The 14390-nt window shown below is 34.9% G+C and overlaps 1 protein-coding gene across 11 annotated transcripts in view; it reads right to left on the reverse strand.

The window, feature by feature from the left end:
• Positions 1 to 14390, reverse strand: part of Dgkb (diacylglycerol kinase beta) — a 592477-nt gene that overhangs the window by 351665 nt on the left and 226422 nt on the right. For all 11 annotated transcript variants that reach the window (XM_057782585.1, XM_057782593.1, XM_057782590.1 and 8 more), the window contains 2 exons: positions 11677 to 11793; positions 1944 to 2017 (listed from right to left, as the gene is read on the reverse strand). In XM_057782585.1, the coding sequence (XP_057638568.1) occupies positions 1944 to 2017; positions 11677 to 11793 (191 nt within the window). The remainder of the gene's footprint in view (positions 1 to 1943; positions 2018 to 11676; positions 11794 to 14390) is intronic.

Raw genomic sequence — 14390 nt, forward strand, 5'->3', positions numbered from 1 at the left:
GTTATTATAGAATGATGTGGATGTGGATAAAAAGTACCCTTTACCTGTAGGCCTTAGTGACAGATTTCTGATTGGGAAGAGTAGTGGCATACTTCCAAATCTTAAAGACTGAAGGACTATTTGATCCACTAATGGATATGTATCAAAAGACATTAAAATAATGTTGCTAAAGAAGCACCTGCACCCCAGCCCACCACAATATGGCTCATGATAGTCAAGACCAGGAACAACCAACATGTCCACCATCTTAGGAGCAGACACACGTGGTGCAGACTGAACTGTGAGTGAGCAGCATGAAAGCCTGTAATTTTGTCACTACATGTATATACATAGATGTTAGTTAAGTGCAAAGAACCATGCAAAAACAGATAAGAGCAGCATGATCTCGGAGGTGAGCGTCCATTGTAAGTTATCAAAGGCGGTAATGACTACAGAAAGGGGGCAGTTGTGGAAAGGTCGGTAAATGGGCACTCAGGTTAGTTTCACAGGAGCAAAATGTCTTGACGCGCTAGTGCCCAGTTAAACAACAAGAGATAATGGACAACTTCATTAGGCTAGAAAAAAGAATTTTCAGTTTGATAAACATTTGAGGAGATATGTTTAGCTTGATTATAATAAACAATGTATTAAATATACCACAAGAAAGCCTACTAACATTTACCATTTCCATCCTTTTATTATTTCTGAAATAAATTGAATTACAAAGGTTCGTGTAATAAATTAAGCTTTGCAAAAAAAGTACTTTTGCAATATTACTTAATTTCTACTTTCATGAGTGAGGTAACTGATATCTCTAATGAAATTTGTGGAGCTTTAAAGTTTTGAGTTATTATTACAGTATATATTTATCATAGTAAAACATAAATTCATATGTTATGAAAAGTAAAAGTTAATATTTCATTCGATGAAAAGATAATAGGTGTCATTTAGTCAAAACAACTCAAAAGTTAAAGGACATCAGAAAAAGTAATTTTCAAAATTCTACTTTAGGGATGGAAATCTTTATAATTTGCTGTAAACAACAATTGACTCTAATGTACAGTCACAGTGTTTGCTTTGACCTGTGTTCTTATATGAGATTAAAAATGACATCCCAGCAATGTTAAGGTGGGGGTACGTGATTATATTACTCCTGTCTATATTTGAATAAACTCTTCGGTGGTTTCCTTTTCGTATTTTTGTTGCATATTATGACTTAATTATTAATTCATCACAAGAGTAAAATTTAGTATTTTTTTGTTTTTGTTTTTGTTTTTTTTTTTTTTGGTTTTTCGAGACAGTGTTTCTTTGTGGTTTTGGAGCCTGTCCTGGAACTAGCTCTTGTAGACCAGGCTGGTCTCGAACTCACAGAGATCCGCCTGCCTCTGCCTCCCAAGTGCTGGGATTAAAGGCGTGCGCCACCACCGCCCAGCTAAATTTAGTATTTTTGGCTTGAATAAATACTAAGATGCCTGACACTGTAGCCAGTTTTTTTTTTATATTAGATATACTGTCCTTACCTACAAACACAGAATTATGAACTCTAAAATGTAGGCTTAAAATCACCATAATATATTTGCCTAAAAATTACACATGAATTCTCTTCCTTGATATTGACTGTGATTTGCCTAGGGTCTATCTGTTAACCGCTTGGAAAACCAACTTCCTTTTAACATTGTGAATCTTTGTCATATACCAAGCCCTTTGCTAAGAGGCAAGATCATAGGTGTGGTAGACAAAATGGAGATATGTGATATTTGGTAGCTAAAATGCTTACAAAAGGCCATTACATGAAAATTTCAAATATAAAAGACAAGTGATTGATATCAGTTTGTAACATATAGGTGTTAGCTTGACTCATAAGTGTTATTATCCTTTGAGAAGCAGTGTTGTTTCCATCATAAAAGTAGTTCATCTTTTCACTTTTATAAAATAGAAAAACAGACTTGACTTTTAAAACATACCGTTCTCCTTGCTTCCCACCACTTTTGGGGTTGACGAAAACTAGAAGTGGATGCGTGCCAGGAACAGGAGTGATCTAGAAGAAAATACGGAGAAATGATGAGGATGTTGCACGGGGAGGATGGCTGTCGTCTCTTATCATGGATAAAAGGCTCACAAAGGAACCTTTCTTTAAAGAAAGAACAACAGGCAAGAGAAGAAAACCAAAAGCTGCAGTTTGTGGAACATTCTGTAAACTATCAACAATCAGTCACTGTAAGAGAAACAAGAATCTGGTTACATATATAATGCCTTCTTTACGAAGTTTTCCTAACTTAAAGCTGGTGTTCCACATAGAATCTGTCTCTTTGGGGGCCTCCATCACACCTAGTGTTCCCGCACACACCATCTTACCTCGGTACTTTTTTCTTGTTTTGAAAACAGAGTCCCTGTGAACCATGCCTATTTGCTAAGCAGGGCTCCACTAACTGTTGCCTCCCCTTATAAATGGGGTGGGCAGCGATCTCTGACTGCTGTCTTCATCAACATTCTGCTGTGGATCAAGAAGAAAAAGCGCTTCCTGGTGGAATTTTAATTTAACAAGAAGTACACATTAACAACACAAGCACATGAACAAATCTGGACTCTGTAGAGAGGTGGGCCAGGAACTCAAACAATACTGATGCTGTGTTGGTACCTTGATAACATGGGACCATTGTTTTAGGTAGAGTGGCAAAGAAATCTTGTGTCTGATTTCATTGTTGATAGGTAGACACCAATAAATGTATACTGGGTAGAGACACCGTTATTCAAAGAATATTGATATCATGCTTAAATGGAGCTTAGAACAAAAATTAAGACTATTTTAGCAAAAGATTATGAAGCCAATAGGATATGTTAAATATTAAGATAGGAAGTAGATTGGGTTATTCTTGATGTAGTGTTTTTTCTCCCCTAGAGATGATTCTTAAATATTTAATGTTACAATTGAAAGCAATCATTTCATTACATCATGCCCTTTCTTGCTGTCTGTTTTAATGGTACCAGTTTAAATATTCCTTCCTCCAATTCTTCAGTTAAATGGCGTCTTCCTAATGAGTTTGGGCAAGGATAAATGTTAAAAGCTTCACATTGGCTAACTGTGGAAAATGAATCAGATAGTCTTAATTTTTCTACTCTAAAACAACTAATTCTGAACTCAACCATTGCGTCTGCCTGTGTTTTACTTTCCCTAACAAAGAACATGAAGATGCTTCTGTCCCATTTAACCTCGGTCCATCAAGGACAAGAGAGCTGTAGGGTCTGTAGTTACTTCCTGTTCCTCCCTGCAACAAATGTGCTCAGTTAATGTGAATGAAGTGGCCACTACCATGAAGCCTGGGACCTGATGGCATGAAATAGCTGTCAGTTTTACCCATCAAAAACTACAATGTAGAAACATCAAAGAAAAAACCCTTCCTTTGAAGACTTGCATTCCTTTATGTTCCTTCATATCGCAAGACTGGAACTCTTAAAATTATCTTATGCAAAAAAGGAATAATAGGTTTGTGGGTTAAAGCTAGGGTCTTCTATTCGATTCCATTGGTCAACTTCTCTGTTTCTATGCCAATACCAAGCTGTTTTCAACACTGTAGCTCTGTAATAGAGTTTGAAGTCAGGGATGGTAATGCCTCCTGACAATCCTTTATTGTATAAGATTGTTTTGGCTATCCTGAGTTTTTTGTTTTTCCATAATGGCAATGGGTTTTTGATCCTACTGCACGTACTGGCTTTGTGGGAGCCTAGGCAGTTTGGATGCTCACCTTACTAGACCTGGATGGAGGTGGGTGGTCCTTGGACTTCCCACAGGGCAGGGAACCCGGATTACTCTTAGAGATGATGAGGGAGGGGAACTTGTTGGGGGAGGGGGAGGGAAATGGGAGGTGGTGGCAGGGAGAAGGCAGAAATCTTTAATAAATAAATAAATAAAGTGATAAAAAAATAAAAAAAGGAATAATAATATATGTACAATTTATTTTATTTCTAAGTTTCTTTTGAATTAATATTCATTACTTTTAGACATAAGCATTCCAAAATAAGATTGCATATGTGTGTATGTGTGCATGTATGTATACATGTGTGTGTATGTAGACATATGAGCATATTTATATGAAGGTATGTTTATGTGTGTGTGTTAAATGTCTTCTTCAAACACTTCCCTACCTTATTGTTTGAGACTAAGTCCCTAAGAGCCTGTAGTTCATTGACTGTTAAGGTCTGGAATCTTCCTGTCTCTGTCCCCACATTATTCATAATACATGAGTACAGTGCTGTACTCAAATGTTCTAGATGGATACCGGGGTACTGAACTCAGGCCCTCATTTTTGTGTTGTAGCTGTTCTCTAGACAGAGGCATCTCTACACTCATAAATGAGAATTTTGAGCAAAGTAATAAAAATGCAAATATTTATGATAATAATTTTTTCTTTCTCCAAATTACACAGTTAATTATTGTATCTGATATATTTAAAATTCACTGGTGTTAATAATTCTTTTGAAATATTTTGAAGTGCATTTCTGAGATACTGATATATTTACAAGCATGATTATAAATTATAGGCAAGATTGTTAAAAATTTGGTTCCAATTTTCTATACAATTATGAACTAAGAAATATATCACAGAAGAGATTATAAAGTAAATGGTGTTCTGTAAAATAACACAAAATTATATATATGCATATATATATACATATATATAAGTTAGGTGGATAAATCAGTAAAATGACTTAGAGAAATATAAAAGAACTTGAAGAATTTAGAATGACAATGTTTCACATTCAAGAAAGTAAAATGGCCAAGATGCAAATACGGAAGTAGTAAGTTTGGTTGTACCATTTCTCCCTACACCACCGTGCTTGTGTGCCATCAGTTACTGTGGGTCTGTGCTAGTTTGATGAAGGCTAACAAATCCAGTATTTCCTCTCCCCCCAGTGCTGACAGTGGAGAAACAGTGGCTGTGAGGCTCAGGTGTTAAGGGAACATAGAATGTTTGCCAGACCAGAAAAACTATTCCAGGCAAATCTGGCATATTTTTCTAGGCTCAGGGAGAAAGCTTTAAAATTGTGTTAACCTTTGCTTCTATAAAAAGAAGGCCTATCTGCTTGAGTAAAAGTGGGTGCTAAGTAGACAGAAGTCTTAGTTTTGAGAGCCAAAGACCTGCAGGGCTGTCTAATCTTTGTCAAGTTTGACAAGTTAAAACATTTTTTTGCTCTGAGAAAAGGAATGGTAAGAATAGAGTCGAATGATCTCCCCTATGGTATTTTCATCTTAGTGAACACGACTGTATTCATATACATACGTGTACAAATATAGATGAGTCTTTAAGATACTGAGTTTCCAATGTCTTGTCAGGTAAGAGAATAAATACCAAGTGGAAAAGCATGCTAATGTCTCGTCTGGTGAAGTACGCTGGCAGCTGCTATGACTGCATCTCCCTGTCCCCAATTCTCCCAGCACACAAAGAGTACATGTGAGCAGACAGTGAGATGCTTGCTGCCTCCAAACTCAAAGAGACCTCATAATCAACAAGTTTGCCTGTGCCATGCTCTTGGATACCTCAAACCTCGAGCTGTGGGAGAAAAAAATCTCAAGTATAAGCCATAGCTGTCTGCAGAATTTTGTCATTGCAGACCCAGGATTCAAATACAGAATTGGCGGAGCATGTGCTCTCTAAAGGAAGAAGAGAACCGACCCTCTCTTTCCTATCCAGCATAGGACTTGGAAATTGAGAAGACCTAATGGTGACCTTGAAGATGCCACAAACTGAGCACTACCGCTGATAAAAACGTGGAGCTGTTACTATACCTTACCCCTGCACTCCAATTAAGAGGGACAAAAACAGTGACAGTCATCTTGGCTATGCCATTGCCTTGTTTTTCGTTTTTTTAACTTTCTTGTATGCTGCATAATCTATTTGAAGGACAAGACCCATGGGGGCTCAGCACAAGATATATATGGAATTGGGCACAATGAGGCACTTCATTTTTTATCAAATGTAATAATACACCTGCTCGCTAAGAAAAAGAAATTAAAAACTTGATGGCAAAACTCTGGAAAAATCTCTATTTTTTTTATATTGTGTCCCTGTCAGTCAACATTATGGCCATACTTGTTTTCATTTCCCTGCTTCATAGCTTAGATTGTTGGAGATAAAAGAAGACATGAAAGTATCATTAGGTGTGATATTTCACCTATTTCATTAATTCAAATTCTGCAACCTGATTTCCAGACAACTGTCCAGTGAAATTATGTTACTTTAGTCACAGAACTCAGTCTAAAGCAACTGATTTGTACTGTAAAGTACATCATATGTACTGATTCTACAACTTGATATGACTGATATATATGAATAATGTTCATTTAAATTGTACCTAAACTTTATAAGTACTTTTTTAAATTCTTAAACCAATCTCATATTCACAAAAAGTCTTGAGAACTATAAAAAGAGCTTTTAAACCAAATCACCTAAAAGTACATTGACAAAATTGTGCTTTGTTATTCCACATTAGCATTGCCTACCCAGAAGAAAGATTCTCTTGCATTGATTCGATCTAATAATCAAACTCAGAAGTTAATGTATTTCTGGGTTGGTATTTAAGATTTCCTTTACTTTCCTAATGTCTTTCCCCTCTTCTTTCATGCATCTCATCCCCCTCATTGCCTCCTCCCTTCCTTAGCATGTTTCTTTACTCTGACAAAAGATCTGGTCTCAGAATCACTATTCAGCAGAGGACGAGTAAATGTCTTCTCCTCCTGTATCAGGGTCTGAATACTGGGATTGAGATGCATTACCACATTCCCATTTTGTGCAGTGCTGGGTATCCAAGCACTGAACACCCGCTCAGCACTCTGAATCTCATCCTCCACCTTTGAGTAGTTTCTTTTGCATAAAGTATATCATTAGGAGAATTTGTAAAATAAGAAGAACCTAAGGATTACAAAACAGGTGTGCATCAATTCTTGTATCTAATTTATCCTTTAGCAACGAACTTTTTGGAGGTTATAACATAATTACGTCATTTCATCCATCCGTTTCCTCACTTTGAACCCTCTCATATATTCTTCCTTCTCCCTTTCCAACTCATGGTCTCTTGTTTATTAACTGTTATTATAAGCATTACTATATATGAACATACATACATACATATCCTAAATACAACCTGCTCAGTCTGTTCAGTGTTACTTGAATGTTTATTTTCAGGTCTCATCATTTTGTATCAGATAGCCAATCAGTGTGCTCTTCCCTAGGGAAGACTATTTCTCCCACTGTCAGCATTCCTTAGTTCCCCAAAATTTTTGTGTAGGGTTGAGGCCCCTGGGTCTTTTGTTATCAATTTTCAAATGCCTATTTTTATTGTTCCTGTTCAGCTCATGCTGCCAGCAATTAGGTTAGTGGCAAGCTAGAGGTGTACCTACTGCCATTAGGAGACAACACAGTCTTAGAGAAAACCACTGAATCCTCTTGTCTCTATCCTTTTCCTACCCCTTCTTCAGCAGTTTTCCCTGGAGTTAAACTGGTTGCAGGTCCAGTTCAACACCTCCCTAGAGAGGACCCTGCTTTCAGGGATCTCATTTTATTTGATCTTCTTGAGTACCGTCAGACATGTACTACTTCAAAGTCCATACTCATTCTTTCCCCCAACTTGTCCATTTGCCTGTTGGTCTATTTATTTGGTTTATATTCTTTGGCATCAGGAATTTCTCATCAACCACAATCACCCAAGGTCTTCAACATCTCAGCTGATGTCAACTCTGCCATTTTGGTCACTGCCAGTTCCATATAAACTATTCCTTTAGTCCTCATTTTACCAGTTTGATTCTGTTCTCAAAATATTCTCTACCTACAAAGCTCAGTGGTGAGCCTTGGATCCTGCAGCGTTTCATTGCTCCTGGTAGTTGTGCATTGACTGGCCAATTCTCCAATACACTAATCTTAAGAGGAGTGAGCCTTTTAAAATGCACTGTAAAGTCACACCATTTCTGCTCACATCCAAAGGCAATGTGCTCATGAAAGCTTTACAGGACTTAGAACACCTAGTGCCTGTTACTTCTCTGAAGTACCATGTACAACGTTCTCTGTTGACTGCTCTCTCTCTAGCCTTTAGGTTGTCATTGTTCTAAAGCTAAGTGGATATATTCTTCACAGTGCCTAGTAATGTCCATTTCCCATAGACCTAAATGGCTAATGATCTTGCCAATTTTAATTAGTTATTCATATATTACCTTCTGGCTCTCTTTTTTAACTATATACGACTCCAAATTTTTGACCTGATATTTGTCTTACTTAGCTCTGTCTTCGGTATTATTTATAATATAACATATGTATGGAGAGATGAACTCAGTTAAAAAGTTATAGTTTTTTTTTCAAGATAGGATGTCTCTGCATAGTCCTGGCTGTCCTGGAATTCACTGTAAAAGAGGCTAGCCTTGAATTCAGAGAGCTATCTGCCTCTGCCTCCTGATGCTGGGATTAAAGGCATATGCCACTGTCACACTGATAACTGATGAAAAGTTGTAGTTCTTAAAACTATAGAAGAATAACCTCTACATAAACAAGAAATTAGAATGACTATAAAGAACCAGTAACAGTCAGTGAGATTAGGGCATTATAAACCCTGATCAGAGAAATTTGTATACATGCTAAGTAGTCTCATAGTATACGTGTTCATGTTTAGTTTATTTGTGATTATGAAGCATAAAGTTAGAAAGTTAACAGGGTAAATGAATTGTCTGGAAGAACACACCAGTTGGAATTTAGATATTAAGTATTAAGGTCTCATTGTCACAGAATTGAAGTCTTAAAAGCTGGATTCTTTCATTCTCCAGTCATGCTTTTATTCTGAAATATACATAATATTTAGGATCAAGATAAATTCTCATAATAAAGTTTAACCAATTGTTGTTTGTCCTTATTTGTTCACAAATTGGATTATCCTCATTATTATTAGAGTTCTTGTGTTAAAACCTGACATTTCCATTCCATTTGATACTGTGTTTGAAGAGTAAACCTATGGTGTGGCGATGACAAAGACAGAGTGCCAAGCCACTGCTATCTGAAGTCCCCTAGGACTTGGGTTAATTAATGAGACTCATCCTAGGGTTATGCATGATCTATTACTTCCTCTAATTAGAAATAATAATCCTGATCATTATACTGGTTAGCTGAAAAGGAGGAAGATGAATGTGCCTAACTATGATTAATCTTCTTTACGCAGTGTAGATCTCCCCTGTCAATGAGTTACCTGCAAACTGGGCTGCAACTCAATGCTTTTCCATGGCATAGGCATTTTAAAACTGGCAGAAAATTTAATTTTTTGCTATATATTTTTACCTTATCTCAAAAACAATAATTATATTGTTTCAAAAATGATAAGTCACCACAATATACTTTCTGTTTTGCATGAAATAATTAAGGTTTTCTTCCATTTTTCCATTCTCTTTAAAACCATGTGAGTTCCTACATGCAAGAAGAACTCAGTTATATACAGGATAATACAGGAATTTAAACTAAAATATTTTTGAAACATGCAGTTTTATTTATTTGCAACTCTTTTGTCTAAATTCATGTCTGCATTTACCAAGTTACAACTTGGACTGATAATTTCACTTGTCATCATTGTTATGAAGAGTTATTATTGTCTTAGAACCAAATGTAAAATTGTTGATCATCTGTGTTTTAATATGCTTATCCCTGTTCATAGAAGGTTGAAGGTTAAATACTTCAACTTTGTCTCAAATAAATATTAAAATATAGCTTACATTATATAAATAATATATAATACATTAATTATACATAAAATATTTAATATAATAAATAAACATTAAAATATAGTATATCACTGCATCATATAAACCTAGAATGCTGAATTCTTGCTTTATGAGAATGTTCAAATTTTACTATTTAATCAGAGAGCACAGACATTATTGTTCTAGTGAGGAAGTTACTTTTGTCAGACTTAAAACAATATAAAAATGCATGAAAGAGCACAGTGCTCAGAAGTCAACCACTTACACTGTTTGGATTTGTTGAGTAAGATAAAAGAGATTATAGGAGTAGAACACTGGAATCTGAGCAAAGCATGCGTCAGTTAGACCTGACCCTACCACTGACTATTGGCAGGGACTTCAGAGCATGAAAACAATAGTTTCTAAAATGGCAACAAGTAGTACGATGGCCCCATGTTCATGTTAATTGAGAGAATTATGAAATAGGTTTAAACTATGAAAATATATGTAAAATAGTGCCCTGGTTCTTATGTTCTCTTAAACATTAGCAAATGATCCATGCTTGCTTTTCATGAGGAGAAATATGTACATAAGCATGCATTAAATATACTTAAATTTGCAAACTGAGATTTCAAACTAAAACCCAGAATGACTAAAAATTTAAACTAACCAGTCTATAATTTTTATATTAGATTTAAATTTTATTTGTGCTTGGCAAAAACCTATAGGATCACACAGTAAAATTCTTCTATCAAAATTGTGGATAGATTTCAAATTTGAAATGAGTCACATGAGATATTATTAAACACATGGATATGATTTCCAAAAATGACCCTCAGACATAGTCTTTAATGATTGAATATTATATACATGAATAGAATAACTTTTGTTTAAAATTTCCTTTTACATTTACTTTAAATTACTCAGGAAAGTTCCTATATGTAATATATCTTATTAGATTGCAAAAATTTAACTCATTGTCAATAGGTAAGCAATGATTAAGTTCCATGAACTTTTCGACATTCTAATTCAAGCAATTTTTAGACATATGCTTACTCTTAACTGTTTTACTTAAGAGATATGAAGTATGTGATCCTTAGTATCACAGATAAATTAGCAATTATGTAAGATACTATCATTAATTAAATCTGATTAAAATTCATATTTATTGGAATCACAAGTGTTGTATGCAAATGTATGCCATGGTTATCCATGAGGTCAGCAGTTGCAAACAAGCCTGAAATTTCCAGTATATTAAGAAAAGAAGAAAATATAATTCAGAGAAGCAGATAGGTGAAAAAATAAAATAATCACACAGTTCCAAAGATTAAAATGTTGGTGGATTGAATGAGTTTTTTAAGTCTGAGGACATAGATATAATTTATAAATTTATAAAATATGTCAACAACTTATCTTTGTCTAAACTAGAAATATGTATGATCTTTGAGCTTAATTTAAGATGTAGAAATACAGATATATGCACTTAATACCCTCATTTCTATTATTTTATTTAAAAGAAAAATTTTCACACAGAATGTATTTCTTCTGTCTGAAATGCATAACTTCACAATCAACTCTTCAAAATCAGACCCATACAACATATGTGTATGTATGTATACATATGCATTTGTGTATGTGTGTGTGGTGTGTGTGTGTGTGATTATAACTGGACAGAGACATACAATATGTGTAAATAACACATGTACAAACTAAATTTATATATTAGTTCTAACTTTCAGATTCAGAGATTTCTTGCCAATTTTATTTTAAGTGGAGATAGCATTATAAATGATTAATCTATCCAGAATGTCATTCTGTCAATCAAGTACAAGACTGACATTTTGATAAATTAGTAATGAGCTTTCTAAAGAAGTCTACTGAGATAATATACATGATGAAAGAATGTGTTGATAACTGAACATATGCCCTTCTCAGAATATGAAAGTAACAAATATGACTGTTACCGTGATTTGGACTTTAGAAACCCTTACCTGCAAACCTTGTCCATCCATAGTAACAGAGTTAGCTCTTTGCATTTTGTTCTTGTCTGTCACTTTGTTTGGCTGCTGAGAGCTGCCCTTTTCCTTTTTAGCTGTTGACTGCCTTTCCTGTTAAAAAGAAAAAAACAATATAAAACATATTTGATAAATTATATTTAAAATTAAAAGGCAGAAATGGTTTGATAAAGGGAGTCTTTTAAAAGACCGTGATTATAAACTTGAGCCCAAATAACTAACCTGGAATGTACAAAAACTTTTTCTTTCTACCAAATCAATATATTTCATAGCAATATGATCAAAATATTGTATAGAGATTAAAGAAACATGGGGAAGAAATGAAAATTGTAATGCTGCAGAGGTACCCAATATCAGAAGTATGTGAGAACTATTATCTGTGAGGATTTATTACTTTCACTAGCAGTAGAATAGATTAAAATTTAAAGATTTTTATAAGTATTAAAATAGTACTTATAAATACATTGAACACTGAAAATTATTTCTAAATTAATGATGGATTTTGAAGTTACTATGTACATTAAAGATTGTACATATTGAGAAATTAAGTTTCTGTTCCTTCTACTTCCTTTGTTACCATAACAAATTCAAAGGACAAGTACACACACACATACACACACAATGTGTGTGAATATGTACACAGAGTAGGAATTGCTTGTTTCTTTCCTCTGATTTCTCTTTTTATTCTTTTAAAACCAATCAGTAATTTTCTCCCACTCAGCTTTTATTCAGATCATCAATAAGCTTCTCATGGATACACTGAACGACGTTCTCCTCTATGTCAACGCAGCTGTGACAGAAGAAATGTCTTCCGACTCTTGAACTTATGCTCCGCTCTGTTCGAGGACACCGATCGTCCTGTCTCTCAAGACTTCACTCTGTGTTGTCCCAGTCTCATTTGCTTATTCTTTTATCCTCTTTGAGATCTCTAATAAGTCCCTTCCTTGGCCTAATCATCTTGACAGCATATACTTGTTTCCAAAGTAACTTCATTCCATCCCAAACTTTTCAACATCACTTTTATGAAGATGTCTAAAAGCACAACTTCAAATCATGTGTCCTCCCAAATATTAGCTCTTATACTCAAATGTCCTTTCAGTATCTCTCTCTGTGTATCTAAAACACTTAGCGTTCCTCGAGCAACTATGCACTACTCACCAAGGGCTTAAACAAGTAAAATACTATCACTATCATTTTTTTCTCCTAATTTTTTGTAATTATCACCTAGTGGATCAACATCCTTTTATCCTTGTCTTCCCATAGTCAAGACTCTACAGTCTGACACACCCTTTTCTGCTCTGTGTAGTGCCACTGGCATCCTTATTGTTCCTGGTTAACAGTAATCACCCTTCTAATTCATGATTTCTACAACTGCTTTTCGCTCTGTGGAAAAAAAAATGACTTTGAATAGCCTCGGCATTCTGGTCTTAGACCTGATGGTAAAGAGGCTTCCCTATTCCTTTAATCTTTGTTTCAATACTAATTTTATAGTTGTCAAGTTTTTAATCAAAGTCCCATAGAGAAGAGAACATTTTCCTACTGATAAACACAGACTTTAATCACGGCCTGATAATAACCAAAATAAACAGATAAAGAACTGAGCAACAAATAAGATTTAAACACTAAAGTTTCTAAAGTTTATTAAACAGAGGGTTTAGAATTCTTGGGAAATATCTAGTTTCGATAAGTAGCAATCTGCTAATTGATAAGTAATGTCTGGCCATGGGCACTTTACTTATTGACTGCCCATGTACCTTCTATTACTTTCCCATGTATATGTCATCTTAGCTCTAGATACTTACTAATGTGGGATTTCACTTTTTGTAATTTGGAAAGGCATTCTTATGTAGCTTTAAATACAATGTTTTTTTTTTAATCTTTGAAGTAAGTAAGGGATATATATTTGTACTTGTATACATATATATTAGAATATATATGTTAGATTTTTTCATTAAAATACTAATCAATATAGTTAACTTACCTTGCAAATTGACTGAGTGTATTTCTGGTATGGCTAAAAGTGGATGGGGTATTATGATTCCTCTCATTCGAATTCTTATTCTACCTTGTCATGTAATGAAAATGCTGGTGTTTTTATAAGCATAACTTCTGTGAAAGTTACAATAATTCTGATTACTTTTGTAAATTTCTTTCCAAAGCTTAAATGTTACAGATTTACCCACAGGTAGTTCTCAACAATCCATTGTGTACAAAGACTCCATTATGGGGTAAGATTAGAAACTGGGAAGCGTGGGTAGAATTCCACCTCTGCTGCTTAGACATCACATCATCCTGAGCTCCTATACAGAACCAGGACGGCGTCACCCAGAGTTGTCTAGATTTACTAGGAAAAAAGTCTGTAAATTCTTGAGTACTGTACTTACTTAGAGTGTGTGCCCTAAAAACTCAAAGTAAAAATAAATTAAAATGGTGTGCTTCCCCTTCAGGAGCACACTGGTATTGCTATTAAAAAGTCCAAATGGTTTAAAGACCTTAATAGAAATCTGTCTATGCTAAATCTGATAGAAGAGAAAGTGGGAAGTAGCCTTCAATGCATGGGCACAGGAAACCACTTTCTAAATATAACCCCAGTAGCACAGGCACTGAGAGTAACAACAAATAAATGGGACCTCCTGAAACTGAGAAGCTTCTGTAAAGCGAAGAACACAGTCAATAAGTCAAAAAGGCAG

The sequence above is a fragment of the Chionomys nivalis genome, chromosome 10 (genome assembly GCF_950005125.1).
Source record: "Chionomys nivalis chromosome 10, mChiNiv1.1, whole genome shotgun sequence".
NCBI classification, from domain to species: Eukaryota; Metazoa; Chordata; class Mammalia; order Rodentia; family Cricetidae; genus Chionomys; species Chionomys nivalis.